This window comes from Diadema antillarum, unplaced genomic scaffold, assembly GCF_040938485.1.
Source record: "Diadema antillarum isolate AM-2024a unplaced genomic scaffold, OU_Dant_1.0 seq00001569_RagTag, whole genome shotgun sequence".
NCBI lineage: Eukaryota > Metazoa > Echinodermata > Echinoidea > Diadematoida > Diadematidae > Diadema > Diadema antillarum.
In genome coordinates this window covers 199754-227026 of record NW_027272290.1, presented here as the reverse complement: position 1 = coordinate 227026, position 27273 = coordinate 199754, and the positions used below count along the sequence as shown (strand labels likewise).

Sequence of the window (27273 nt, the reverse complement as noted above, 5' to 3'; positions counted from 1 at the left end):
TTGAATTTTCATATTTTCTTTTAAACTATTGATGGAAACTGAGGTAGTGACAACCGCTCGCTCAGTTGCATATTCATATCAACCGTTCTAGAACTGTTACGGAAAAATAGCGTACACTTGTATCTTGTAACTTCCTTACTTGAAATCCAAATACAATCAAAATTCACTGTTATAATTATGCTTGTACAATAGCTCCGCCTAGGTAATATTGTGCATTTCCATTGATAGCAGGGCATCGTGTCTAGTGATAAACAGAAGATGATGCGCTCTTTAGTGCTGTTTCAAGAGGTCTCTCCATATTCAACTCTTTCTTTTCAAACCAACTTTTGTCTGGTCCGAAATTCCCTGTAAGGCTTCTGACAAGGAGTGTTCTCTGATAGGGCTTACTAGATCTTTCCCTCCAAATTTTTATAGTCGGATTCATTTTGTTCTTGTAATAACTTTACAAAAAAAAAGCTTCCTTCACAGCGATGACTGTCAATCATTATGATTACTTCTCTCACAAGGAGTGTGAAACTGTCCAATTATTTTGGACCACAAAGCCTAGCATTCCGGTAGTTTTGATGAGGACAAAATAGAGGCTTTTTTTATTACTTTTTTAAAGCAGGATAGTCCCATACAGATCTATTCAAAGACCTGCTTTACAAGGGATCCCGCGTCGATTTACACTACAATGTGCGAACAATCAAAAGCAAGAACAAAACGAACATTACATGGCAAACTTAACGAACAATCGGTATACATGTTAAAGACAAAAACAAAAACAAATGAAAAAAGCTTGCATTTTGAAGAAAATTAAAACAATCCTTAATACATCCGGCACTTTTACAACGAACACATTTACACTGTGCGGGGTGTGTGCGTACGTGTGTGTGTATGTGTGTTGTGTGCAGGGATCCTGCTGGGATAGGTAATTAATGTAAGAGTGAAGTGTCTTTCTTTTGGTAATCATAGTAAAGTAGTATACGGTTAGGAATCATAGGTAGGTCAACTATGGGGAATTTTTTGGGGGGTGGGTTTTATTTTAGATATAATGTACTTCCATTTTTTTCTGTAATCATTTTGTATCATTGCCGTTTCTATGTGTAATACTGAAACATGAAAATGTATCATTATTTCAGTTATTTTTAAAAGAAATTATTCTCTTATGTTGTTTAGTAATACCAATTGATGTTTCTTGCATTATTTGATTTGAAGTGAATAAATATTATTCGAAAAACAAAAGTTCACTATAGTTGAAACAAACGACAGGCACAATCAGTTGTCATTTGGGCAAAAGGAATGACAGTCTCTCTCCCCCCCCCCCCCCCCCCCTCTCACGCTCCCTCTCACGCACATCACAGCCCGGTTTCGTTATACGAGGGAAACGGTGTTTTTTTTCCAACTCTGATATACATACACTGCAAAAAGTCCGGTGTTAAATAGTGAACACCGAGCTGGTGTTAAATTTTCGATGCTCATTTATGGTGTTACTTAACACCTACGGGTGTCATTTCCAAATTTTAAACTGTTTTTTGAAGAGTTTCTTAGTAACTGCACTTCTTGTTGATTTTTAATTTAAACAAGACGATCAAGAATTTTACATTAAAATACTAGATTTTTGAAAAAATGTAAAAATAAATTTACACCAAAGTAACACCAGCTGGTGTGGTCCCTTATTGAAGCTGGACGGGTGTTAAACCATTGATATTAACACCAGCAAATATCAAATCAACACCATGTGGTGTCATTTTTGAATTAACACCAGTATAGTGTCAACATAACACCAGGTACAGTGTCAAATTAACACCACGAAGTGTCAGGTGAACACTTTTCAACACCATCACAGTGCATTTTTAACACCTGTGGGTGTGGTCCTTTATTGAAGTTTGATCGGTGTTAGATTTAACACCCGTGGTGTTAAATCTAACACCGATGTTTTTACAGTGTAGAGTTTAATGCGAAGACGCACTTTCTCGACACTTCTCTCCACCCCCTCCCTCTCCGGATTCCCCCCCCCCCCCCCCCACACACACACATACAGACTTACGAACATTTAACATTTTGTTAACAAAATGGACGTACAGTAACGTCAGATAAATAACGTCGCTTCTTGTTTGCTATTTCGCCATTCTTCAAATCTGTCGAAGTGTCGGTCCTGCCTATCGCGAACTGGCTTAACCCTTTACTGTGCGCTAAGCGGTAATTTCCTGTGTCTCATTTCAGTGCGAACTATGGCTCAGCTAATTGAAAGTTGCCAGACGAGTCTCTGTGCCTCGGGTGTGATTTCTTGTTTCACATCTAATTCTAAATCTAATTTGCAATTTGTATGGTCAAACCAATATGACTTTCTTCGTATTTCAAAATAAATAGTATTTCATATTTCAAAATAAATAATATTTTGGATGTGAACTGTATAAGGAAAATGCGCACATGTTTATGCTTTAATCAACTTTGAAAACAGCTTTGACGTATACAACAGTAGAACGGTTTAGCCATTATCCTGAAACACGCAAACACACATACACAATCATACACACACATACACACACACTTTTTTATGATATTATTTATTTGAATTTCATTCAATATTAGGCACGCACACACACGCACACACACGCACACACATATACACATGTAAACACATACCTTAATAGACAAACATAGAAACAGCGAGACAGGTAGACAGATACTTATTACTGGATATTTGGGAACCCGTCTTGCCTGCCGACCTTTCTACTTAGTGAGCAAAGAAAAACTCCCTACACTCCTCCGACAGTCGAATCATCTTCATAGACATCGGGGGAGCTAAGGCGGGTAGAATAGGTGATGATTCATTAAATAGGGCCTACATAGTTTGCCCTTTGCAGATGAAACAAAAACCCAGTTTTAGTGCTTCAAAATAGTTCTAAAATGTGAGTTAAGGATAGAAACAACCAATGTAAAAAGTTAATCAGTATAATCAATGTTAAGTATTGTTAAAAATAAAAAAATGTGAACAATAGCAATCATTAAATTGTTTCTAGACTAGACCGTCTGCAGTTATGGTTCAGTGAGAATAATAGTGATATCTCTTTATGATTTAGGCTTTATTGCAATGTTTTATGGTAGGATGTTTTGTGATACAACTGACCTACATATATGCACCTAATGTGATGTCTCGAACATTCCTAAAATCACTGCTCCCATTGGTAAACAAGCATTTAATCTGTGTATGCCTACTTGTCGCTCAGTCCTCTGAATTTCCCCCCATCGGCCAAACAGCAAGCTTAAACCCACTTTAATATTGTCGACTGACACAAAAGTGTCAAGAGAATCATCACTCAATGTGCTCGATGAAGCATGTCAAACCTGTCTTTCCTTTTACATACCGTCGCTTCCTCCACGTGAAATACATGTATTCCTCTTCGTTCTGCTATTGCCGGAAAAGTGGCATAAAACTATATTGCCATAACGGCGTGCTTATTGCAATAATGCTGATAAGTATCAAGAACGCGTTAGTTAAGCCTTGAACTTGATAACTGATCGGATGTAACGCGTCATGTCTTTCCCGACGGAGATAAGAATATTGGACAAACGCTTGCTGCGTAAATCTGATTACCTCCAAAATGTAGCAGAACCACCCTTTGCTCTTCAACATGTGTTTTAGACCATACTTGAGTTCGCATGGTGGGGCGGTCACCAACAGTTAGTATTTATAGAGGGGGCTGATCACAGCAAGATCAACGCAACTTCTCAGCATTATGGTGTAAGTCGCTATGTTTAAAACAGCGGCGCACGTTCGTCTAAAGAGATTATCATCGTCAGTCCAAAGTATAAAGGTTGCGGAAAAACAGTGCGACCGATCTTTTTTTTTTCCAATTTCCGTCAGCTAGACGTACGGTCTTCGGATCGGCGCGCTCAGAACTAATCACACGTCGAGATCAGTGGCAATTAAGGATATGAGCTCAATGAGTGCCCTTCATTTCCCGTTTCTCTAACTTTCCCGCGACAAGCTTTAAGGACGAGTAACCATTGTGTTTCCAGAGAGCGATCAGACTGAGGCGACGGCTGGCTTGACAAGGTGAGCGTAAAAGAGCACAGTGAAGTCATAAATAGCCGGCTATCTACGTTCAGTCTGTGTCGGTTTAAAACCTTCGTTGTCTCTCTCCCTAACCAACACCTTGTATATCATACATGCTTATTTAGTTGTGGTGCACATGCAGTTCTCATACAGTGCTTCACTGGATAGTGTTTGGGGTGCTTCGTCGCAAGTCGGTTAGACTCGACGTTAATCGTCTTACATTAGTGTCACTCGCATGCGTCATCCTTCAGTCACCGTGCATGAACACTTTCGAACCGTGGATCATCGAAAACTTCTCTTAAACACATGCACGGGTTCTAAATGTTCGGCTGCAGGTAAGTGCACGTACGCATGATAATCCAGTATAGGCCTTTACAATAGGCCTTTACAGGATGGATACAGATGTTTGTATAGATGTGTATGTATAAATGTATGTCTGTATGTATGTATGTGTGTGTATGTATGTATGTATGTATGTGGTCCTATGTATGTATGTGTGTATTTATAATATGTATAAAGTACGCATGTATGTATATGAGTGTATGTGCTGCCTGCTAGTGCATGCATATGTAAGTTTTACATGTATGTATTAGATGATACATATTGTATTACCATATATGTCCAGCATAATTATACATACCGCATTTAAAAAAAAAAGACAATAGAGTATAATTTTAAGGGGGAAAAAAGCAGATATGCACTGAACAATAAAAAAGGGATAAGGGAGATATTGTCAACAGACGAATCCACAAATATACAATCGAGATATTGCAAGGGGAGTGGGATTGAGACGAATTTATCAGCTTTTTTCAACTTTGTCGTTATCTCACTTGCATTCCTTTAATGTCGATACAATATACTCAGTAGCATATTGATGAAATCATTGCATGCAATTACTACGAAAGATTATCACCGGCACGTATGTATTTGATGTATTGCCATCAATACTGAAACTAATTTTATGTCTATTTGATTCGTTATATTTCCCTTTGCATACAACGCAAAATAGAAAAAAAAGAGAAAAATAAGTTTTTTGTTTGTTTGTTTGTTTGTTTGTTTGTTGGTTTGTTTGTTTGTTATTGCTTTTTATCCGAAGAAACTAGGAAAAGAATGCCCAAAGTCTAGGTCCCACACATTGAAATACCTTCTGTCACTCATGAATTTTTACTTCTCAAGTATCGTGCTGATGACAGGGAGAAGATTGAAAATCTTATGCTTGCTTCGATTTATGCTCGTTGTTATCCACAGCTTGTTATGGATCATCTCTCTCACTCACTCCCTCCCTTTCTTTCTCATTCTTTCTCAATGTCCCCCTTATTTTCTGTTCATTGCACGTCACGAGCTTAACTTATTATTAGATGCTTGCAAGTTAAAAAAATCTCGGAAACGTGCATCTGTCTTCAAATGTTGACTACGGGTGATGCATGGATTGTGACATCTTTACACTGAAAAATACTACGCCCTTGTGTCTTATCCTGCTTTCTTTGATTTTTGACTGAGAGAGTACCTGCTGTAGTAGGTGTTGTTTTTTACTTCGTCACAACCGATTAGAAAGTACATAGCCTAGAAAGTATAGGCCTATATATTGAACTACAGTGTGTATGTCCGGGTCAAGCATATTCCATCACGTTACATATCTCTATCCATCTATGTGTCAGTCTGTCAGTCTGTCAGTCAGCCTGTCTGTCTGTCTGTCTATCCGCCCCCATGTTGCAAAGTAGGTATCTCTTTGGGACTGTCATGTAGTCAATACTCACTTGCTGCACGTGTGCACCCGTGCATTAATCTGAAATGGGTACAAACAGGAAACAGACTGCATGGGTCTACCATGCTTCCAGCATGCGACTCACTAATAATTAATAACCCCAAGTGAGATTGCGGATGGAAAATGCAGACATGTTAATGACTAAAATCTGCCAAAGGGACACACTTCCTTACAAGAACGACTCGACTCCCCCCCCCCCCAAAAAAAAAAAAAAACAACAACAACAACAACAAAAAACAAAAAACAAAACAAAACAAAAACAGAGAAGATAATCATTGTCATATTCATGATCATGTGCTGGGTAGTTACAACCCGAAGGGGATATTAAGCATGTTACAGTCCATCTACATCGGCGACTGTGCAGGTTCAGGGACGGGAGGGCTGACGCAGTCTTCAACGCGTCAAGTCATGGTAATTTGACAAGACATGCCAATTCCCCAGAAGCCAGTCATATATATAAGGACAGTGGGTTGTGTTCGATTCTCGACGAGGAAATGAGGTATACATAGATACGAAAACTACAGGTTTAAGTTACTGATTTGGACCTAAGTTCATAAATTGCTGGAAGTTCATTAAATTACGAGTCGTTCATATTGCTCGCTTTTATATCAAAATTTATACTCAGTCAGTGACAAATTAATTGTCTCTCATCCAACTGTGTTTCCCCGTCCTGAAGTTTCATTATCAACGGACAATGAAAAGACACATAAATGATGTTAATGTCATTGCCTTAATTTGATAGAGTATATATGATTATTAGAGCATAATTATATATTATATACCTCATAGACTTATGAGTTATATAATAGTCTCCAGCAATATAGATATCGCTGGAGACTTTGCACGAAAGCCTTGATATACTTCTTTGTAACATATAGATGCATTCATAACATAATATTATACAACATTGCAACTTATCTATGTTGCAATATAATTATGCAACATAATGCTTTTATGTAACATATCTGACTATGGTATTTTAGAAAAAAAATATTCTTAGTGGTTTTATAATTAGTAATAAAAGATATATGGTTCATAAATCAAATGCTGGTAGGTGCGGTATACCAAAGAATTAATCATAGAACTTCTGGAAAACGTTTGTACATCATAACTCTTCTTAAAGCAATGTTAAAATAGTTTGTGCTCAAGTGTGTTCGTGTTTGCGTGTGTGTGTGTGTGTGTGTGTGTGTGTGTGTGTTTGTGTGTGTGTGTGTGTGTGTGTGTGTGTGTGTGAGTTGTCAATCTGTATAAACGCTACCAGTTCGCATGTTTTTGATGATAGGATTAAGCCCTACTCCCTTATCAATAAACATTTTTAGGGGAATTGCAACCATTTTAATCTTTATCCGTCTGAATCATTTCCGTTACATTCAACAAAAATTGTTATTTATCCATAACATATATTCATTTATAGAATACATGCACATACCTAAACCATTTCACTTTATCTTTTGATAGTTTCGATGCTGTAAAAACGCCACAAAAGTTGTCATAAATTTATTCACTTTATCTTTTAATCTGCAATATCATTTCAAACAACATGCATTGTGTCGTCTTGCTATCTGCCACTAGAGATTGTCCTACTTTTCCTACCAAGTGAAGTATTACGATGAAATCCTATAAAGTCAATCATTCAAAAATGAAAACAGAAAATATATAATCGTGAAAATATGTCTACATAAAGATTTGAGTATTATTATTGTAATACCAGAGAGAACAAAAGAGGGATGAGATATTGGATATTTATTCCAACTTAATCGTGTTAATACCGTATAGACTAGCTTTTGCTTAGCTGGAGGCACCATTAATAGGCACGGTAAGCTGTAGGTGACAGGTTCGAAACTCAGACTGGTTCTTCTTTCACTTGGTCTAACTGATCGAACCTGTGATATTACGTAAGGAAAGTAATTGTAGATACGTAAATGGTGTCATAAGATTCACATGTATGATTCCCATCAAAACTGCGATAGTCCCATTTGGCTAATAGGCCAATAGACTCTAAGCTTGACTAACAGAGATATTATGCCAAGTTTTCCTATATATTATGATTCCTTCATGCTAACATTAAATTTTATATCCAAGAGTCACATACCTGGGCAGAGTTACACACCTTGGCAACATTTAATGAAAGTTGTCGGTCCTGACAAGTTGTTAGTCTCTGACAATTACCATAGTAACAGTCAGTGACCAGCTTCTCAGCCAATCAAAACCAAGGATTTTACTGAAATTTTCAGAGACTGACAACTAACTTGTCAGGGCTGACAACTTTCATGAAACGGTGCCCTGATGACCACATTTATTGGGTATACTGTTTGACATATCATTTATATCATACGACAAAAATAGGTGCACCTGGCACCACCCCTCACACCCTCAGATCTTATACCGATTGCATAATACCCTCCTTAAATGTCACTCTTCCTGATTGGGTTCTTACTTCCTTCTTCACCTCATTTCATTCTTCTATACTAATGTGTCTATTGTGTCTGTCTGTCTGTCTCTCTCTCTGTCTCCCTCGTTTTCTCTTTCCCTTTCTCTTTCTCTTCGTTAATCTAATACTTACTATCGGTTCACTTTGATTCGAAGAATATATCGAGTCAAGATACCATTGTCATGTATGTTTTGTAATCAAATACTATTCAAAATATAATCCAATGTCATTTACCATAATAATCTCGTATGTACCAAGTCGTATACATCAGACATTTGATGCAAATTTTCTCTCTTTTTTTGTGCCCACACTTTGAAACATTACATTATCATACGATTTGAATGGCCAAGTGTTTTAGATATTTTGATACCTTGCAATGGCCCCTATGCATTTGCTTGTTATTGAAAGGTTTGACAGGCATTATGCATGGAGAAAATTCGCCTGTGAACTCAATTGAGTTGATGCGAGTTGTCTCGGTGGAAAGCTTGTGATTCAAAAGCGGAAGATCGGCGGTTCAATTCCCAGTAGGACCTACAGGTGGAAAGCTTTCATACGTTTCCTGAGTCCTTCCTCCAAATTCATAGCACATACACACAAACAGACAGACAGACAAACACATACACACAACGTTAAATAGTAGGTCACGTGGCTACTCTGCAAGCTCAACTTGTCCATAGACTATGTATTACAATTATATTGATACAATATAATTTTGTTCCTAGCAATTAAAGAGATTCGTGATAAGATTGTACATGGCAATATGTTGGGACAATATAATGTTACTCCCAGCAGTTTAAGAGATGATAGTGATGTAGCAAGGTTCGGGAGGCGTTCAATGTCCGTCACAAACGATCCTCTCCATAGTTACCTTTGGAGCCTTAAAATATCGAATGTAGCTCACATTAAGTTTACACCTTAATATGCATGACAATGGTGGACATGCTATGAATCACTGGTCGGTACACGGAAAGCAAACTGTATTCAACTAATCTCTTCCTTTCTTTCCCTCCCCTCCCCACCTCTCCCCTGCTACACTTCTGAATCTCCTTCCCTTCTTTGTCACTTCCAATCCCACCCTCTCTCCCTTATTCTCTCCGAGTGCTCATTTTTCCTTTTATCAAATGTTCTCCTCCTTCACCTACAGACAGACTTCATCTGCCGGATTCTGAGACTTCGGGTTTCAGCCTTCCACCAACACCAACACACCATCGTTAACACCCCCAATAGATCTGATTCCGCATAAGGGCATTGGTACGAAGTTGTAGCCACTTTTCTGCAAAACTGTTGTCTCAACGCTGCCTGCTACGATGCAACCTTCTGAAATACATGTTGGTCTGGTGCTTTCTACAGTCTTGCTACTGTCACAAGGTAAATAAAGTGACAAAAAGTATTTGATTTTGTAACATATGGCCCTGATATTGTTCCTTTTATGTAATGTCGATTCCCAACGGAAGAAAGAAAAGCTATCAGAGAATACACAACATGACAGAAATATTTTTTTTCGGACATTTGTCTCGCCATTCGTTTCCTTCATGTGTTTGTGTGTCAGTGCTGCCGTTACGAAGTTTTGAATGCCAGTATGGTTGGCCATCAAGGTAGCAACTTGAGTTCATGAGAGCTGTTCTGAAAAAAAAACAAACAAACCTGAAACAGATGTAGACTTTCAAGTTGTCGGGAGGTTGTGTCTTTAGCTATTCAGTACTAACTGCCAGGATGTGCAGATTGTCCAGTGTAGCAAAAGGTATTACCAATCTTCAATCCTGTCCAATTAAAAGATATAATAGCTACAACTTTTGAAATATTTGTCTCCCTTGTTTTGAGGGTAGACCAAGAGAACTACAGTCGGTTGAAAGACTATTCTCTCGTATGTGTGCTGTTGTAGTTTTTTTTTTGTGTGTGTGCGTATATGTGAATTAGCAAACGCAAATATTTAAAATGACGTCGTCCCTTCGTTAGGTACATTTTGCCTCTGATTTTATAATGAGTCAGAAAAATGGATTCTAGACCGAGAGAATATTTCGTACCAGCTAGTAAATTGAAAAAAAAAGGACACACACAAATTTGCACTGATTTTTCGAACTTTGTCAAAAGACTAAATTGAAACACTGCGGAAAATAATCGCATCATGTTCATCATTTCTTCTCCCAGTTTATATCATCGACGCTATAACGGTGACACCAACATCTCCTGCTTCGACTGACTTATTCTCCCCTGCTGGAGGAGACGGTACCCTGGGCACGGAACCGACGGGCATTGGTCCTCTGGCAACTAGCCTTGACACTGGAGTTACGGAGATCCCCACCGATGGGACGACACCAGGAAGGTTGACCGACGTTACCCAGGCCACAACGGCATACACGCCTGTCAATGTGGGTGCAACGGAGGTAACCACCGGGGCGACGACAGGTGCAGTTCAGAACACGGCGACCACGTCAGCAACCAATGCTACGTCGGTGGCTCCATCACAGACACCGGTGACTACAGGGAATATAACGACTGCTCCCCAGGGAACGGCAACCACCGGATTGACAACAGCTCCACTGAATTCAACATCACTGCCCCCTGGGCAATTGCAATCGACCGTAGCTCTGACATCACAAGCCAGAGTATCCACCGAGCCGACAGGTAAATCTGCAGCTACGACGGCGCAAGGTTCCCCAACTACTGGATTAGCCACGAATCCTTCGGGACAAGCCACGTCTTTGGGACAAACATCTCAGGCGAACTTGCAAACGACGTCACCTGTGGCTGGACAGACCTCTCCTACCGGGGCGCAAGCGTCGCTAACTCCGGTACAGATTGTTCAGACTACTGAAGTCACTGATCAGACCTCTCCTACCGGGGCGCAAGCGTCGCTAACTCCGGTACAAATTAATCAAACCACTCAAGTAACTGGTCAGACTTCTCCTACTGGGGTTCAAACGTCACTTACTCCAGGACGAATTGTTCAAACTACTGGAGTCGCTTCCACGAGATTGCAGGAAACTTCGGCCGCCCTTGTACAGACAACGGCAACTGCAGGAGGAAACGTATCAACGCAAGGACAGCCATTAACAGGACCTGGACAGACCACGCAAACACCACAGTCAAACGCATCGACACAGGGACTATCTTCACTGGCGGTGGGACAAACTACATTAACACCGGCTGGGAATGTGTCAACGCAGGAGCAGACTACGTTAAACCTTGGAGGGAATACGACCTCTCAAAACCAAACTCTGCTGACTACTTCAGGACCAACCCTGACTCCAGGGGGAAATGAAACGAATGAAAATCAGACAACTGCCACTCCAGGACCAACTGAAGAATTCAACGCCACCACATCTCTGGAACCGACAATGACTACGGAAGGGAACGTGTCGACAACCGAGTCCACGACTGTGACGGAATGGACTTCGCCGTCCGAGTTTACGTCTCCCTCCGTTGCCACTTCTGAAGGGCTATACCCGAGTATAGAGCCTACGGGATTCTTCACACAGCACATGGAATATTCCACGGTGTATCCGCTGAAGACAAACACAGGGGGTGCCACAAAGGGTACGGCGGGCTCGGAGCCTCCTCCTGCAAAGTCGACAGCAACGCAGCCGTCCAAGCACAGCGTGGCCACTGACTTCAGCAAGACCACGGAAGATGGTGAGCCGGAAGAACCGCCAGCTAATGTGGCTCTCATTGCCGGAGTCTGCGGTGGAATCTGTGCCATCCTTCTCATCCTGGTGGTCATTTTCTTGATTGGCAGACGAAAGCAAGTTCAGTAAGTCAGAGTTTTGCTCTCTTGCTTAAAGTAAAGTCCACTATGTGTCTGATGTTGATGAGAAAGGAGGAAGGATATTGTGCATCCATAAACATGACGGTAAAACATGGCAGACGAAAACAAGTTCAGTAAGTCAGAGTTTTTGCTCTCTTGCTTAAAGTAAAGTCCACTATTGTGTCTGATGTTGATGAGAAAGGAGGAAGGATATTGCGCATCCATAAACCTGACAGTATTATATTCTAAGAAGGTCGTTTAGCAGGCAGCAGTAAATCAAGGTTGATATCCTACTGGGTGGTGGGTTTACATACATTTTGCAAACGAGACTTTCTTTGAACACTACCAAAAGCACAATAATGGTCAGTTCAGTGAATGACATCGTATCAGGCAAAATTGTCTTTTGTCTCTTATCAAAATGCTTTCGGTATTGAAAGAGACGAGGTATGAGAAATTTAACAAGCTGTAGTATTGCGAAAGAGTATCTTTCACGATACATTTTTTATTCAGGTTTCTTTGGCAATATGACATACAATGATGAAAATACAAGGAAACTGATTTCCGAGTAACAATTTCAATTGTCAGGCGAGCAAAGATTTGTAATAGTAATTGTCAAATTTTGCTTCAGCGGAACAGATTCCTGTATGTATTGCAATTCTCCTTTTTTCTTCTTGGTGGCATACATTTGAGTTCAACAACTTGAATCTCAGTTTCTCCAATGCTTCGTAGTTTTGATGACGTTATGAACTGACACGTCACAACAAGTACTGATTCATAACCCGCAGAGCACATAAAGTGCTTCTAGTATTTTCAACGACGCTTGTGTTATTGTAGATAGAGACTTTATATCACCAGTCATGTGTCTTTAAAGGATAAACCTTTGTCACCATAAAGATTATGCTGTGCAAACTATCCAAGCGGGGTATCGGGTCTTGGTTAAAACTATTCACCCGGGCATTATCTATCAGGCGATATTTACCTTTGTTAGTACCAAGTCATTCGAATATGAATTAAGAGTTTTAATGACCTCGTGAAATCACTTTTGATTAACTTCAGAGAACGTTCCTCCCTATATCACGCCACAACAAACGATAATTCTGAACAAAATTCGAAAAGCTCTCTTGTTTCAATTTGTCGTTTATCAAAGGACATTATTTTGTCTTTTAGTAGCATAGTTTTCATTAGTTGTCAAAACGAATTACAATGTGTCGCTAGATAAAATTCAGGAAATAAAAAGTTACCCATCTTTTCTTTGTGGCAGTACATTTTCTATCCTCTCCAACGCTGAGCCATGCGTGGAATTTGCTCATTATTTGCCCAAAATTTATGATTTTGACAATGATATCGCGGTCCCATCTTAGGGCATAAAAAAGAGATAACAGTTATACCATGCAGTTGCACATAAATGAATTACAATCTTTTCTTACGCATATTTTCTTTTTTTCAGGAAACGAATGCAGCGATACTATTCCTACGGCTACCTTACTGGAGACTCGAACGAGGATAATCCGTACCCCACCTTCACCAACCCGCTCTTCACTGACGACAAGGTTTCTCCAATGACTTAAAATTGGTCACGCGTTCATCCACGCATCCATTCATTCATCAATACATTCACACTTGAAATCCATTCCTTGATCCATTCTGATTCATTCTGTCACTCCGCTGGTTTGGGGTGAGTTCGAAATGACTTTTCAGCAAGCGGGCTGCGTTGAGAGGAAAATGAATTGATGAAATGATTTTCTCTGTTTTTTGTTGTTGTTTTTTTGCTGCTGCTGCTGTTGTTTTATACATATATATATATATATATATATATATATATGTATATATATATATATAATATATATATACATCTTTTTCTCTCTCCGTCTGTCTAATTGTTCGTACGAGGAAAGAAAAATCAGAGGGGTGAAAGGAAATGCTATGTAGAATTAAAGAGCAACTTCTCCATAGGTTGACGCCAGTATGATTATGTCTGTATGCCTATGACTCATGTGTCACTGTGTCCGAAAGGAAGGAGTTTAACTCAAAGTTTGGTTTTTTTTAATTCTTTGCTCGAGCTCTCCTATTCACAAAAGAAAAGCCACGTTGTTTATGTCTGGTGCATATAATTATAAAAAGATGACCCCTCCCTTCCCCGCCCCACCCCCTGCAGCTGACCCGCTTTGACACATAGACACGCGTTGTTGTTTTGTTCCACGCCAACACGGAAGTTCATTATCATGCCGCCAGACGAATTTGCTGCTATATAGTTGACATTGACGTTTTGTTCTGTTTTCTTGTATGTCCTCCCCATCCTTCTTCTTCTTTGTAATACTTGATGTATATGTATCTGGGGCTGGGGCCAGGAATATCTGATCTGGGGGCGCAACTCAAACGCCTGTTACGTAATCATTAAAATCCTGCGCTGCCCGTAACTATTCCATGTTCAACATCGAAGAGTGATTTCATTTTTGTCGAGTAGCAATAAGAACCATCGAACACACATGCACACGCACCAAAAAGCAGGAAATCACTGCGTAGCTGGTGGGGTGTGGACAAACATCGCCCTGTCATTTAAGAAATTAAAAAAAAAAACCAGTAATAACATTTAAAATCCTGCTTCAGTTTTGTTAATATCACTTTATTGAAGTCTCATTTTACCCATATTCTTTCTTACTCATAACAGCACGCGCTTATTTTCCCCTCATTTGCGTTCAATATACGTTCTTGCCTTGTATTCATTTCGGATTTCACGTCTTCGCGATCGGTCATAAATTGCCAACACCCAGATGATATTGCTACCCATCCTCACTCATGTCATTGCCTATGAAGATATCAAACTACTGAGTTCATATTTCAGGATTAAATCATCCGTCTCCATGCTCGCGCAATGACCTCAATTGCAGCGGAGTTAGCTAAAAATGATCCCGCATTAGATAAAGTTTCTTGATTGATTACTTATGCTGTTTAGTAAGAGGGGGCAGGTTGCTGGAATATCAGATTTGGGTGAAAACGTAACCATGTACTTGGAGATGGCAGATATAGGGAATAATTTTGTCAACTTGTCATTATTCTTTTATTGTAGGGTATAGGTCCGGTGTAAGTGTCAGACGTCACACTGGGGCAAACGCGATGGGAATCTCGGCAGAAGATGACTCAGAGTTTATGGCGGTATTTTGAGCTTAAGTTACAAGCCGAACTTCCTGAGGGGTAAAAAAAAATCGTTGCGACAGGACACGGTACTGATACTTGTTATGCTAATTAATCATATGGCGCGGATATTTGATCTAACCACGTTTGCGAAGAATGGCGTGGTATACGTCTTCGACGCAAACATGATCTACATTGAGTGATATAATTTCTTTCCCCTTTACTCTCGGCAGAGCCCTTTGTACTGACGTGATTGAAACGTGGAGGTCAGTGATGTTCACTTGTTAAATTCTTCCACGAGATCGAGGAAGACGTTGAGTCGTGATCGATGACGATACAAGTCTCTTGACGACCTAGACCCAGCTAGCCCTCCGATATCATTCTCTCTTCTCCTATTTCGTTTATTGAAATGAATCAATTAACATAAAATTGCAAATTTAGAAGTAAAGTCAGCTGTAAGATTTATTTTCAGATGTCCTGATTTTAAGTGCCTTGTCGCTGTGAATACTGTAAGCGTTGAAAAGATGGATTCTTGGTAATTATGTTTACTTTTTCAGTGTAAATCGTGCGAGAATAAATTGTCTTGCTCTGGCATTATTGTCGGGTTTTTTTTTTTTTTCTTAACCAATGATGATTACTGTTGTAAAGTCACGCTGGAAACCTATAAATAATCACGCCCAGCTTGATCTGCGCACATTTTTTAACGTCAGGTAGAGATTATAGTGTGCTCAAATCGGTGTGAAGGTGTATTAGTGACAGTGGAGATATTTTTAGCATGTCATTCAATATCGAGGGGGGAGAATGATTTCAAGTTGTACGTGTACTTATGTCTGAGTAGTGTGTATTCTATTTTCATGTTATTGATGTTTTGTGTATGCACGTGTGTGTTTGCGCGAATGGTTAGCTGCAAGAGAGTGTTTGTGTAGTACAATGTGGAAATGTATTTGTACACAGTACGTTCATGTTATATATTTGAATTCTTCATTGTTATCTCAATATACAGGACACTTTATTCAAGATTTTTTTTTCTTTATGATTTGAGATTAACGAAGTTCATTTTTTTAACAACTTGGCTTCATACAAGTTCCTTCTTGATTTCAAGAGTTGGCGAGATGGTGCGATATGCAATAATATTTTTATGTTCATGTAGTCAACGGTAGACTTGTCTTCCCTTTAATGGCTTTAACCTTTCAAGCATCTTCCTTTGTATATGTTGTACAACACACTTTTAGAAGTCTTTCAAATCGTCGGAAATGTTCTGATGAAGATATCATGTTTATTTCGCTGGAGTCGGCTAAGGCTCTCAGTTCAATTTAATCCTTGTAGGCGTAATGTATTCCAGTATCGTGAAGACTATGATTAATACGAAATTCCTGCAGCCGGTAATAATACAGTGGAAACTCGATATAAAGAGATCTGATATAACAAAATACCTGATATAACAAACTAATTTCTCCGGTCCCAAGGAATGTATTTCCTTTCTTTTGTATTGTTTATTGACTATTGACAAACAAAATGCCTGATGTCTTGGTCCCAAGTATCTCGTTATACTGAGTTTCCACTGTATGTACTTTGAAGACACTGCCCAGAGGATAATTTTTGTGAGTCCATCGAAAACGAAGGTGGCTCTCCACCCCTTTGTTGTCTTTCACTCTCTCTCTCTCTCTATATATATATATATATGTACTTGTATATATATATATATATATATATATATATGTTAATATTCCTACTCTTCTTTCTTAGTCCATCGAAAACGGAGGTGGCTCTCCACCCCTTTGTTGTCTTTCTCTCTCTCTCTCTCTCTCTCTCTCTCTCTATATATATATATATATATATACATGTATATGTATATATAAACATGTATATATATATATATATATACATTTATATGTATATATAAACATGTATATATATATTAACATGTATATAATATGTATATATATAAACATGTATATATATATATATATATATATATATATATATAGTGTGTATATATATATACATATATAAACATTCCTACTCTTCTTCTTTCTTCTCGCTATCTTCGATAGATGTTGCTATCGTCATGACTGCACACCATTAACAATTTTTCCACTTTCTCTCACTTATTACTTCAGCAGTATAAATTCCTATTTACGACAAAGGATCAAGGTGCCATAAAACCATAGTTGTTGTTTTTGTGAACATCATAAATCACCCACCGAAGATACTAGTCTTATTGTATTCTTTGCTCTGTGTTGAATTTGCTGATGTTGGACAGAAAGGTGTAATATTTTCGTAATAAACCTGAAATAATGATTATTATACAAACTATACTGAAGTTCGTTGTCTATATTCTTCATTGTGCAATGTGCAGATGGCCTGAGAACGTCCTTCGATCTTCATAGATTATTATGATAACTCTTGAGTGGCATTAAAGAGAGAGAGAAATATAAAAAACAATTGTGAGGAAAAGAGAAAACTGATGAAGATCACAGAGTGTAGAGCGAGGAAACAAGGCAGCGAGGCATTTTAAGCTATAGTCATGTGATTTCTGAGGAGTGATGAAGGTAGAATTTTAGTCCTCGGAAATAAACCCGTATGTTTGTTTTATATCATTATATAGTAGAGGCCATGTTGAACGGAAATCCACCTGGCCATGCATATCTATTCAACGTCCCTGTCCATGAATTTGTACGTCTGTATTTCTGTGTGTGATTATAACTTTGACTGATAGTGGTACCTATTGACATTGAATGTTTGCATGTCTACAGCAGGTACAAAGTCTGAAAACACACACTCATACACACACGCGTTGGACTACCGTATAACATCCCGGTTACAAAACTATACAAAAACAGCATCTGAAGTGTTTTTTTTTTTGCCTTTGAGAAAGCATAGTTGCCAGTCGTCAAATCAAACCCATTATATACTAGTAGGTCGATAACTATACGTAAACAGCTGGAAAAATACTGTCACCCATAACATACATTATTATGAAACGCATATATATATATATATATATATATATATATATATATATATATATATATCGGTCTTTAAACAAACAAAAACAACAAAACTAAGTAAGAAAGATATTCAATGGTAGGTATGGCAGAAGCTATACCAAGGAGAAACTTTAATCCCTCAGAGAGAGAAGGCCATGGGGGGGGGGGGGGGGGGGAGGGAGTGTATCATATTTTGGTTTTGATTTATTTTGAGAGCGTCACTGCGAGCATTATTATCCGCGAGACCTCCGCTGCTATTATTAACCTAGCATTTTTCGTCAGACATGTCAGATTTCTGTAACGATCTACTCCTGCTGGGCAAAGCCACAGGGGCGTTGAGGGTTGAATATCTTGTCCATATTAAGGATGTACATCAGGATCCCTTATATTTTTGAGTGTCAGAGTCTTAATTATTCCATATAGCTCAGTAAAGTGGCTCACAATTGTATCTGAATACGGTAAATAAAAGATGGACATGGGGAATCAAAGTGTGTAATGCACGTGGCATCGTGCGTGATGATCTATGATGACGTACACTGGTTAAAGAAGTTGCCCCTTCCCTCTTAACTTCCCCATGACCTGTCTCAGCAGAGCAAAGTGGAAACGATGAGATTGATACGGGTAGATTTTATAGGGGCCCTGGATAATTCGATCAGTTACCCCCAGGTCCGAGAGGAAACCATCAATGAATCACCGATAACACTGCTGGATGGAAAAAGAATATGGGCAGAGTCGATCTGTCGTGAATATGGCTTCGTTATCTTCGCGCGAAAATTTTTCACTTGTCCCATCAATCCCTCTAAGAACGAAATTAAAGTCTATACTAGTATCCATCACATTATTTATGAGGTGCTCGGGCAGTTCTGTCACGTTCCGTGTGTCGATATAAGTTGTAATTTATGTTAATCCTACTCTAATACCGAAACAAAATATCCCAACTCGATACCAATTAAGCATATTGCATGAGTTTCAAAGATATACGAGTAACATAGCATAGTATCATAGGTCTTAAGACAGACGCTATTAAAACAGATGGACTGGAAATACTTGGGACAATCATAGTGTTCAATCCGGGCGGATGTAGAATCTGGAAGTCCATAGTGGAGTTCGAGACGGTTTGTTATAAATCAAATTTAGACTAGAACTTCAAAATGTGTGTTGTCTTTTCTTGGTAAGTTTGATGACCATGATAACACGATTATCATGATATCTGCAATATTTTTCCTGGTGATTATTCGCAGATCAAGTGCTGATAATTCTAACAATTGTAATTTTGCTCAAAAATTTTAAATGCTACAAAAAGAAGAGAGGAACTTTTGCAACTTTTTAGAACATCACTGTCCAGGTTCAGTGGTTCGTGCAAATTCATATTTTCCACAAAGAAAATACGCCAAATAAAGGAATAGATGGATGAAAAATACAAACATTCACACACACGCACACACACACACACACACAACACACATACACACATGTGTGTGTATGTATCTAACATTATGTATGAGAATGAATGCATGAATTACACGAATATAAGAATAAGACACAAACTACACCGTGAACGCTGTTTTGCAACTTTGTAGTCAATGGAATTATCAAAAAGTTTAATATTACTTAGTGAGATACAATAAGATGGTCACCAAGTGCACAAACATTTAAATCACAAATTATGTTTGGGTACAATTTACCACATCAACTCAAAATGTCTCTATCGCATGCGTTATGGTGATGTACTATATTTCGCCCTGTACCTAACACAGCCTCTTCTGTTTTCAGTTCTTCTTTCTTCATCCTTCTCCAATTCTTCTTCTTCTCCTCCTTTTTTTTTCTTTTTTGAAATTTTCATACTCGTAATGAATCGTTTCAGCAGTCCAACGAAACTAAAAAAGATTCGATACCCTTGATTTCCTTCGTTTCATTTTCAGTAGTAAGGGTCTTAACGGTTAAAAGATGTTGAACAACCATAGTGCACATAAACGTACATTATCAAGAAAAAGAATAACACAAATGGATGTTTTTTCTTCTTTTTTTCGTTTTATATGTTAGCAATTCCGAATCGCAAAAGTAACACAATGATGAAGAATTGGAAAGAAGTCAAACAGTGACAATTTCACCAAAAGACATGAGACTATACAAAGGAATAGAGAAAAATATATATGAACTGAATATTATTACATAAGAGGTCAGGCTTGGTTCAATGACATTTTGCCTCAGGTAATTTCATCACGACACATAATTTTGAAATCAACTTACTCCACTAACACTTAAGAGATCCTCGGAACACTGCTCCGCTCGATCATGTAGTAGATTTTCAGTGATTCAAGATGCAGAGTACAGTGCTGAATACGTAGAAATAGGTTCACCGTAACATGCAAATTAATAGTACTCGTACTATTCTCCAACTTATCGTATACCTTATTCTACTACTGTGAAGACAACAAGAACAAGAACAAAAAGGATATTATCTAACTTCAACGAAAAGTTTGAGTATTTGTGATGACTATACGACAGTTTGTCACACACTACAATATGCAAGTTGTCACTCAAGTTTCTTCTTGATATACTTTAAAGATAAATTCATAAAAATTTGTGTATAAATTTATATATTATACATATAGAGGAAACATAAAATGAATACCGCTATAGCAAAAACTACGTAAGGTCTAGAAACAAATTTTTAGAATGTCCAAATAATTCTGGGAGAACGCGTCTAGCTTCATAAACAAATTGTATATACAATGTACATCTTACACATCATTGAATATTGTGTAACATCATATTTTTGTGTTTGTATTTCTGGGGGTTTTTTTTTTTTTGTCATAATGATTCAGATTAGTGCTCAAACATGGTTTGACATTCACATCGATCACTATAAGAGTGACACAAGTAAACGGATCCGTGCATTGCTCTCCGTTTCCTGCATTTACTGTGCAGTTCGTGACTTCATCGACCAATTTTACCACGAGGTCCGCAGCGGGTTAGTATTACTTTTTGCGTGTGATCTGGGCAGCTGACAATATTCTACAGATACACACTCTACAGTGTATAGGTCCATCGGCGATTTATAGTTTGACAGCACAATGGAATCAAAATCACACATTCGATGCCAAGATAGAAAGATTTTGTTGGTGGTGGCGTGCTTTTTTTTTCCTCTGGTTATTTTTGCAGGCCTTTAGTTAACTCGATGACAATCTTGATCCATACTGTGTTTGTAACAGTATAACTCTTTTACTCCTTTCGTACACAGAATTTGGTTCTGTTGCCAATCACAGCGTTACCTGTGGTTGTGATTCTCTGTTGAGAAGAGAGGGGTGTGATCTTTGTCACACAATACATTAATGTGGAATATCTTTTTGCATTCCAAATGATACATCTTAATTAATTGCAATACCTTCATAGCGTTCAACAGTTCCACTGCAGTATTCTCAATCTCTGTGGAATTAAATCGAAATGAAATGCCATCGCTTTCAAAGCGCCTCAACTATGTGAAATGAATCGTTCCTTTAATACCACTGAAGACATATCGTAATAGCTTTCTTCTTTTCTTTTCTTGTATTTTCCGAAACAAGCTTTTAAACAATTTAGTCCAAGAAATTGTCCCTCGCCGGGAACGCCAAAAAAGAGGACTTTTGCAGGAATACATGCTTTGTGCCCGACTTGTACTGAAATGTGAAAAAAAAGACCAAACGAATTACCAGGTGCGAAAACAAATATTTTGTGTAGTATGCCTGATACTGTTGAGACAGGCTATACAGTATTGTATCCGCATCTATGACGACACAGCCCGTTGCCATAGCGACGTCATGACAGCGATGCACATAACCAAGGCATAAGGAAGAGACGCAATCTGTGAAGCGGAGCCAGAACCACCTGAAATATAGGCAGAAAAGTTGCGGTTGAAACATTTTGTAAGATTTCCCATCATTTCTACCGCAGCAAAACACGTGACCAAGCCTCAAACGAGCATCATTATTACCAGAAAAGCCTTCTATACGCGTCTACTTCGTTAACCAGCGACAAATCAAAATGCACACTTTTATAGAGGATTCACGTCATTTACAGAATCTGCTGTGGTTGTACGAATTTACAATATTTCTCACGAGACTAAGAAAAAAAAAGAAGAAGCAAAAAACAATAAGAAATATTTCCCCGGCCGTTGAATAAAACAGAATAGATATGCAAGAATAAAACGAACAGATCTCCAAAAAAAAAAAGAAAGAGCAAAGCTACGCATTGACACAATAAAAATTCACCTCCGAACACGTGCATCTGGCTTTTAATTTGTCATTATTTGTGTATTCATCCATATGTATTCATACAGGGGGATGAATAATTTTGCAACGTGTTTTTTGTGTGAAAATTGCAATTTTGGGTGGACTATGAAGTAAATCTTGACTTTTGTTTCGGTATTCAATTGTGATAAACTATCTGTTGACTACGTGAATGATTTAGTAACAGTCTGCAGTTGCAATGTTATTCTTTTCGCCAAAATGTCGAAAATGCGTGGGGGTTGAATAATTTTGCTGCCAACTGTATGTATATGCCTGCCTTCTTCTTTTGTTCTGCTTCCTTGCACCCCTAATGGTGAGGCTGCTACGTCATCATCCTTGTTCCTTACAATTTGTTATGAATTATTTTGAAAACATTCTTGTTCCTCATCCCAATCACCATAAATTCTGAAACTCTGTACTCGGCATAACTAATTCATAGTTATTCATATGTAAAAGTCTGAAAATCATCCGGAGATCTTCTTTAGATAAATGAATTAAGAGCCTAAACAACTGAGGAAAAAGAAAGGTCGTTTGTACCAATGTGCGCATGAGCTAATTTAGAACTACATAGTTTATAGTCATTGCGGTTATTCAACTTAAGTTTGACAATGGTGCCACATAACACCTAGAAAAAGAAAAATCGGTCCATGTTACTTGCGCTAGATCTGTGCCGTATATAACGATATGTAAATTGCGCCATCTTGCGACAAGCCATGTCGAGTATAGATTAGCAGGTGTTTCTAGACTTGCTTTGAACATGCATGCGAGTATGTTGTCAAGATTGCAGACTTTACCTTTATTTCTGGCGGCGAAATATGACATGCACATATAATTGAAAGAAACAAAATAAAAGAATGTTGAAAGAAACAAAATAAAAGAAAGTTCTGAAGTCGCTGTTTGAATTCGCAAAACAGCAGCTACTTTGAGAGGTAGGCAGGGCGCTGCACCTGAACCGTGATTTCAGGTGTAAAGCTTGAACGGTATATGACTCTTGAGCAACTGTTTAAAACTCTGGCATCCAGTTAGTTGCATTGCACTGTAAAGCGTGAAATTGCATAGATCGCATTTAGAGCAAGTATGTTGCATCTGGCGTTAGTGAAAATTTTCAATGGGCTGCCTGGAACTACTGGGGGGTGTTTCATCAACGTTAGTCAGTGCTGACAATTTCAGCAAAATCCTTGGGTTTTGATTGGATGAGATGCTCTGGTCACTGACTGTTACTATAGTGATTGTCAGCGCTGACTACCGTTTATGAAACACCCACAGTAGTCCAGCTTTCGAGAGCCCACAACAGCAGCTTACTCAGCTCGTTCCTTGACTAGCAAAAAGGTTCCCTTAAAGTCATGGGAGCTATAAAGCCGGTGGGGGAGCTATAAAGCCGGTGGGCTGAACTATAGGAAGTATACCGTTTATATGTTTGGTTGCAAAACGAGTTAAACTCCACTCTGGTGAATTCGATACATTTGCAATTAAAACTGCCAAAGAACAAAGAAAGTGATTTTAAAAATTATGGGACATTTTTGCCACAACTTCGACAGCATTCCTTGTTATGTAACGAGCGAGGCATCGCTGGAAAGATTATATTTTGCTCTATAATATGAAGATGGACTTACTTTAGATTAGTAGATCAGACTCTTTCCATACAGATGTACTAGACTGCTATACAGACAGAAGGATAGAGAGATTGATTTTCCTAGGTCTGTCACTGGCCATGTGAGAAAAACACAAAAATGCCCCCACAACGTAACCTCGCAGTTTAAAGGAAACCAACACCCAAAGAGCAATGTGGACTGAGTGAAAGCAGCAACATTTGTAGATCACATCAGTAAAAGTTTGAGGAAAATTGGACAATCGATGCAAAAGTTATGTTTTGTTTTTTTAGTTTTGGTGTTGGAACCACCGGATCAGGAGACTACTAGAGTTCAAGACGTCATGTGTGGACAACAATATAAAGAAAATATAAAGAGAATTCCACACACACACACACACACACACACACACACACACACAATCATTTTTCATAACAATTACACATTCCATCAACTTAATCGTGTTGATACTGACATATGTTAAGGATAGTAATAATTCCCCCTGTTTTCTGAAAGTTCTGTTAGTCAAGTGCTCTTTCATTACGCTAGAAATGTGAAAGCATTCATTATGGTCAGATGATTACGTTATTACCGAAAGACTCAACTGAAAAGATGTTTTATCATATCAAACTTTAAGGATACACGTACGTTATTCGATATCACGATCTCCTGTACACAATATCAACGTTCTTGGTAACACGCTGTTAATATAATGTATGTTTGTAAGATTACTAGTACATAAATTGTAATATGTAGAATGTGTGGATAAAATCAATGTTTGTAAGAATTGGTGTAGGCCTGTATAGTAGTATGTGAACGTGTTTATGCGCGCAGGTTGAGTAGTATGTTCACACTATCTATTTGTCTATTCATTTTTCTATCTAACCATCGTTCATACTTTCTACCTATCCATCGTTGTCTATGTATTGGTCTTTCTTTTTTTTCTACGTCTATCTATCTGCTTGTCGCACTCCATGCTGCAGTAGTCGACCCTATAAAGTTAAGCAAGCACATTTCTCCTATTCAGCCATTGAAGTGTCGCTGTTTGCGATCACAGTGTGGCGCCCGCTCTCTCCATTGTTCCGTTCTTTTGTCCCTTCCATGTTTGCTTTGCATGGTTATTGTCGAAGGCCGACATTCAGCTGACAAAAGTAGGACATTTTCTGAACAAAACAGATAGCTTTCGAAGAACTGATGGTATTTTCCTTTGCAATTCGACGTCTATTGTCCTGAAAATGTTAATAATTCTATATAAAAAGTGGTAACACTGCCAACAGTTGCAAATTACTATTTTACGTTTGGCTACACAGAACTACAAGACTGTGGAGGCAGCGGATCCCTCGCACTATAGGCTAATTACTTCACGCTCTGCTTACCTGTGTCACAATCAATCTCGATAGGTTTGAAAATGTAGGGGTCTGAGGAGAAAGAATGAGGCGTCCACGAAATGTTGCTTTGTACGGTAGAATGTTTTCTTCCCCTCTCTCACACCTTCGCGAGAAAAGCCTAACAATGCCTTCCTTTATTCTCACCCCTCCCCCTCCGTACTTTCTTGGTACATACCAGAGATTTGGAATTCAAATCCAGCATTATCTTGATTTTAGGACAAGAATGCGTAATCAAAGCCTTACAATTAAAACGTGCAAACACTAGGGGAAAAAAATGGCAATTCAATTGTGTTGGAATAAGATTTCAATCAATGATTGATTTCTCGTGATGGTAATATGTGGCCGAACTTAGAGGAAAGAACGTTCTGGTCAAAATCTTTGGAACTCTTTGACATTGCATCTTGATGCCAACGTCCTACCCCCCCCCCCCTTCCCTCTAAAATTAACAATAATGATTAAAACATAACAAAAACAATTTTCGTGATAATCATTGTAATCCTCATTTCGTACATTCATAATCATTATTTTGATAATTAACAAGAATGATTATGACATACTAGTACGTCCAATATGCAATTAGTATACGTGAGTCTCTTTATTGGTAAAATCAAGGTTTATCCATCCTGATCATTTATTTTATTTTGATTTTTTTCCTTTTGTAAATGATGACAAATTAACATTTTTGATGCTAGCACACAACGCGATAAAGCAAGTGAATGCTCTGTTGAAGCAGGGAGGTGTCTCACCTCCCTGGTTGAAGCAAAATGAAAAACACATTTCATTCTAACAAAACTCAAAATATTATTGTGTCGACAAGCAACATTTGGTGGGAGGAAATAAATCATCATGTTCGATGCTTCTCTTAATCATTAAAGGTCTGCGCAGCCAAGCAAGCTCGGCAAAGTGATAGCGATCCCGATCACCACCACGAGCCGTGAACTTACCGTTATCTCCTCCTCCATCGCCTCGACATCGGTCTGTGGTGGAATAGATGCCCAGTTCGTCAGCTCTAGCCTTTCGGGCAAGCTCGTTCTTCACGTCGGCCGCATTTTCACCTGTTTGAAGGAATAAAAAACCAAACAGCAGCTGATCATTTGGACTTTGCTTTTATCTTACACACGCGAAATCCTGATCCAAACTTAACATTGTTGAATAATAGAGTACAACATAGAATTTATGTTCAAAACTTATTGGTGATGTTGAGTTCATGAAAAAAAAGTCAAATACTTGTAGATTTAAAGTGATCGAATGCAAGTGAGATTGTGAAAAAAACAAACTTTCTTTTGCGACCGGGGCTCGATCTTTTTGACTCTTTCCTTGGCAACCAGGTTTGTTTTCTCGTTGATTCATTAAAATTTCTCATACCAATCTTTTCTTTCGACGCAGTTTGTGGAGAACACTCTGGAAGCTGGATCTATTTTTCCTCTCTCTCTCTGCATCTTTTTTCTTACAGAAGTGTTAAGTTTAAATGACTTTCTCTTGGGCATATCTAAAATAACATGAAAAAAAAAGATGAAATGACGGGAAAACAAAAATGAAACCTGAAATTTCCGTATGAAATGCTGTTGCAAAATCTCAAAATTGGCCCCTTGCTTTCCAGATTTTTTTTTTTCAGAACGATAAAACAGGATTTGTGTGATGTTCAATGCAGTTCTGCCTCATAAGCATACTTTGGGTTAAGAAATAGATAAAGACAGTCACAGTCAAAAGGAGAAAGAAAAATATGAGTAAAGGGATACTAAGAAATTCAATCACTACCCTACTGGGTTCATGGAAATGAATTCCAATTGTGATAATTTTTTTTTAATATAAAGTATTAATATGTAATCTTGGCTACCCTTTTAACCGTGTTCGACTCATCGAAACAAATGTAGTAACGATATATACTTCTGTTATAAACATGCCAACTGTGGCATGAGCGGT

At 38.4% G+C, this 27273-nt stretch overlaps 2 protein-coding genes across 5 annotated transcripts in view; one reads left to right on the top strand and one right to left on the bottom strand.

Moving 5' to 3' along the window:
* The first annotated feature begins 3887 nt into the window (after positions 1–3887).
* LOC139710812 (uncharacterized) lies at positions 3888–16158 on the top strand. 4 transcript variants are annotated; one of them, XM_071622719.1, is made up of 5 exons: positions 3888–4042; positions 9383–9606; positions 10387–11989; positions 13444–13533; positions 15349–16158. In XM_071622719.1, the coding sequence occupies exons 2-5, from the start codon at positions 9546–9548 to the stop codon at positions 15401–15403; spliced, it is 1809 nt and encodes a 602-aa protein (XP_071478820.1). In that variant the 5' UTR covers positions 3888–4042; positions 9383–9545; the 3' UTR covers positions 15404–16158. The 4 variants fall into 4 exon arrangements, with proteins under 4 accessions (XP_071478820.1, XP_071478823.1, XP_071478824.1 ...); XM_071622722.1 differs by having other exon boundaries at positions 13431–13533; XM_071622723.1 differs by lacking the exon at positions 13444–13533.
* Positions 16159–19774: 3616 nt separating this feature from the next.
* LOC139710808 (uncharacterized) overlaps positions 19775–27273 on the bottom strand; it is a 61225-nt gene continuing 53726 nt past the window's right edge. Inside the window, exons 9-10 of the mRNA XM_071622716.1 lie at positions 26295–26405; positions 19775–21972 (exon numbers count right to left, since the gene is read on the bottom strand). Coding sequence (XP_071478817.1) covers positions 21872–21972; positions 26295–26405 — 212 coding nt within the window. The 3' untranslated portion in view covers positions 19775–21871. The remainder of the gene's footprint in view (positions 21973–26294; positions 26406–27273) is intronic.

Excerpts from the sequence above, each read along its gene's own strand:
- LOC139710812 (XM_071622719.1), top strand. The coding sequence starts at position 9,546 with ATGCAACCTTCTGAAATACATGTTGGTCTGGTGCTTTCTACAGTCTTG. Across the intron at positions 11,990-13,443 it reads GGCAGACGAAAGCAAGTTCA|CGATACTATTCCTACGGCTA; the intron begins GTAAGTCAGAGT and ends AAACGAATGCAG. Across the intron at positions 13,534-15,348 it reads CGCTCTTCACTGACGACAAG|AGCCCTTTGTACTGACGTGA; the intron begins GTTTCTCCAATG and ends TACTCTCGGCAG.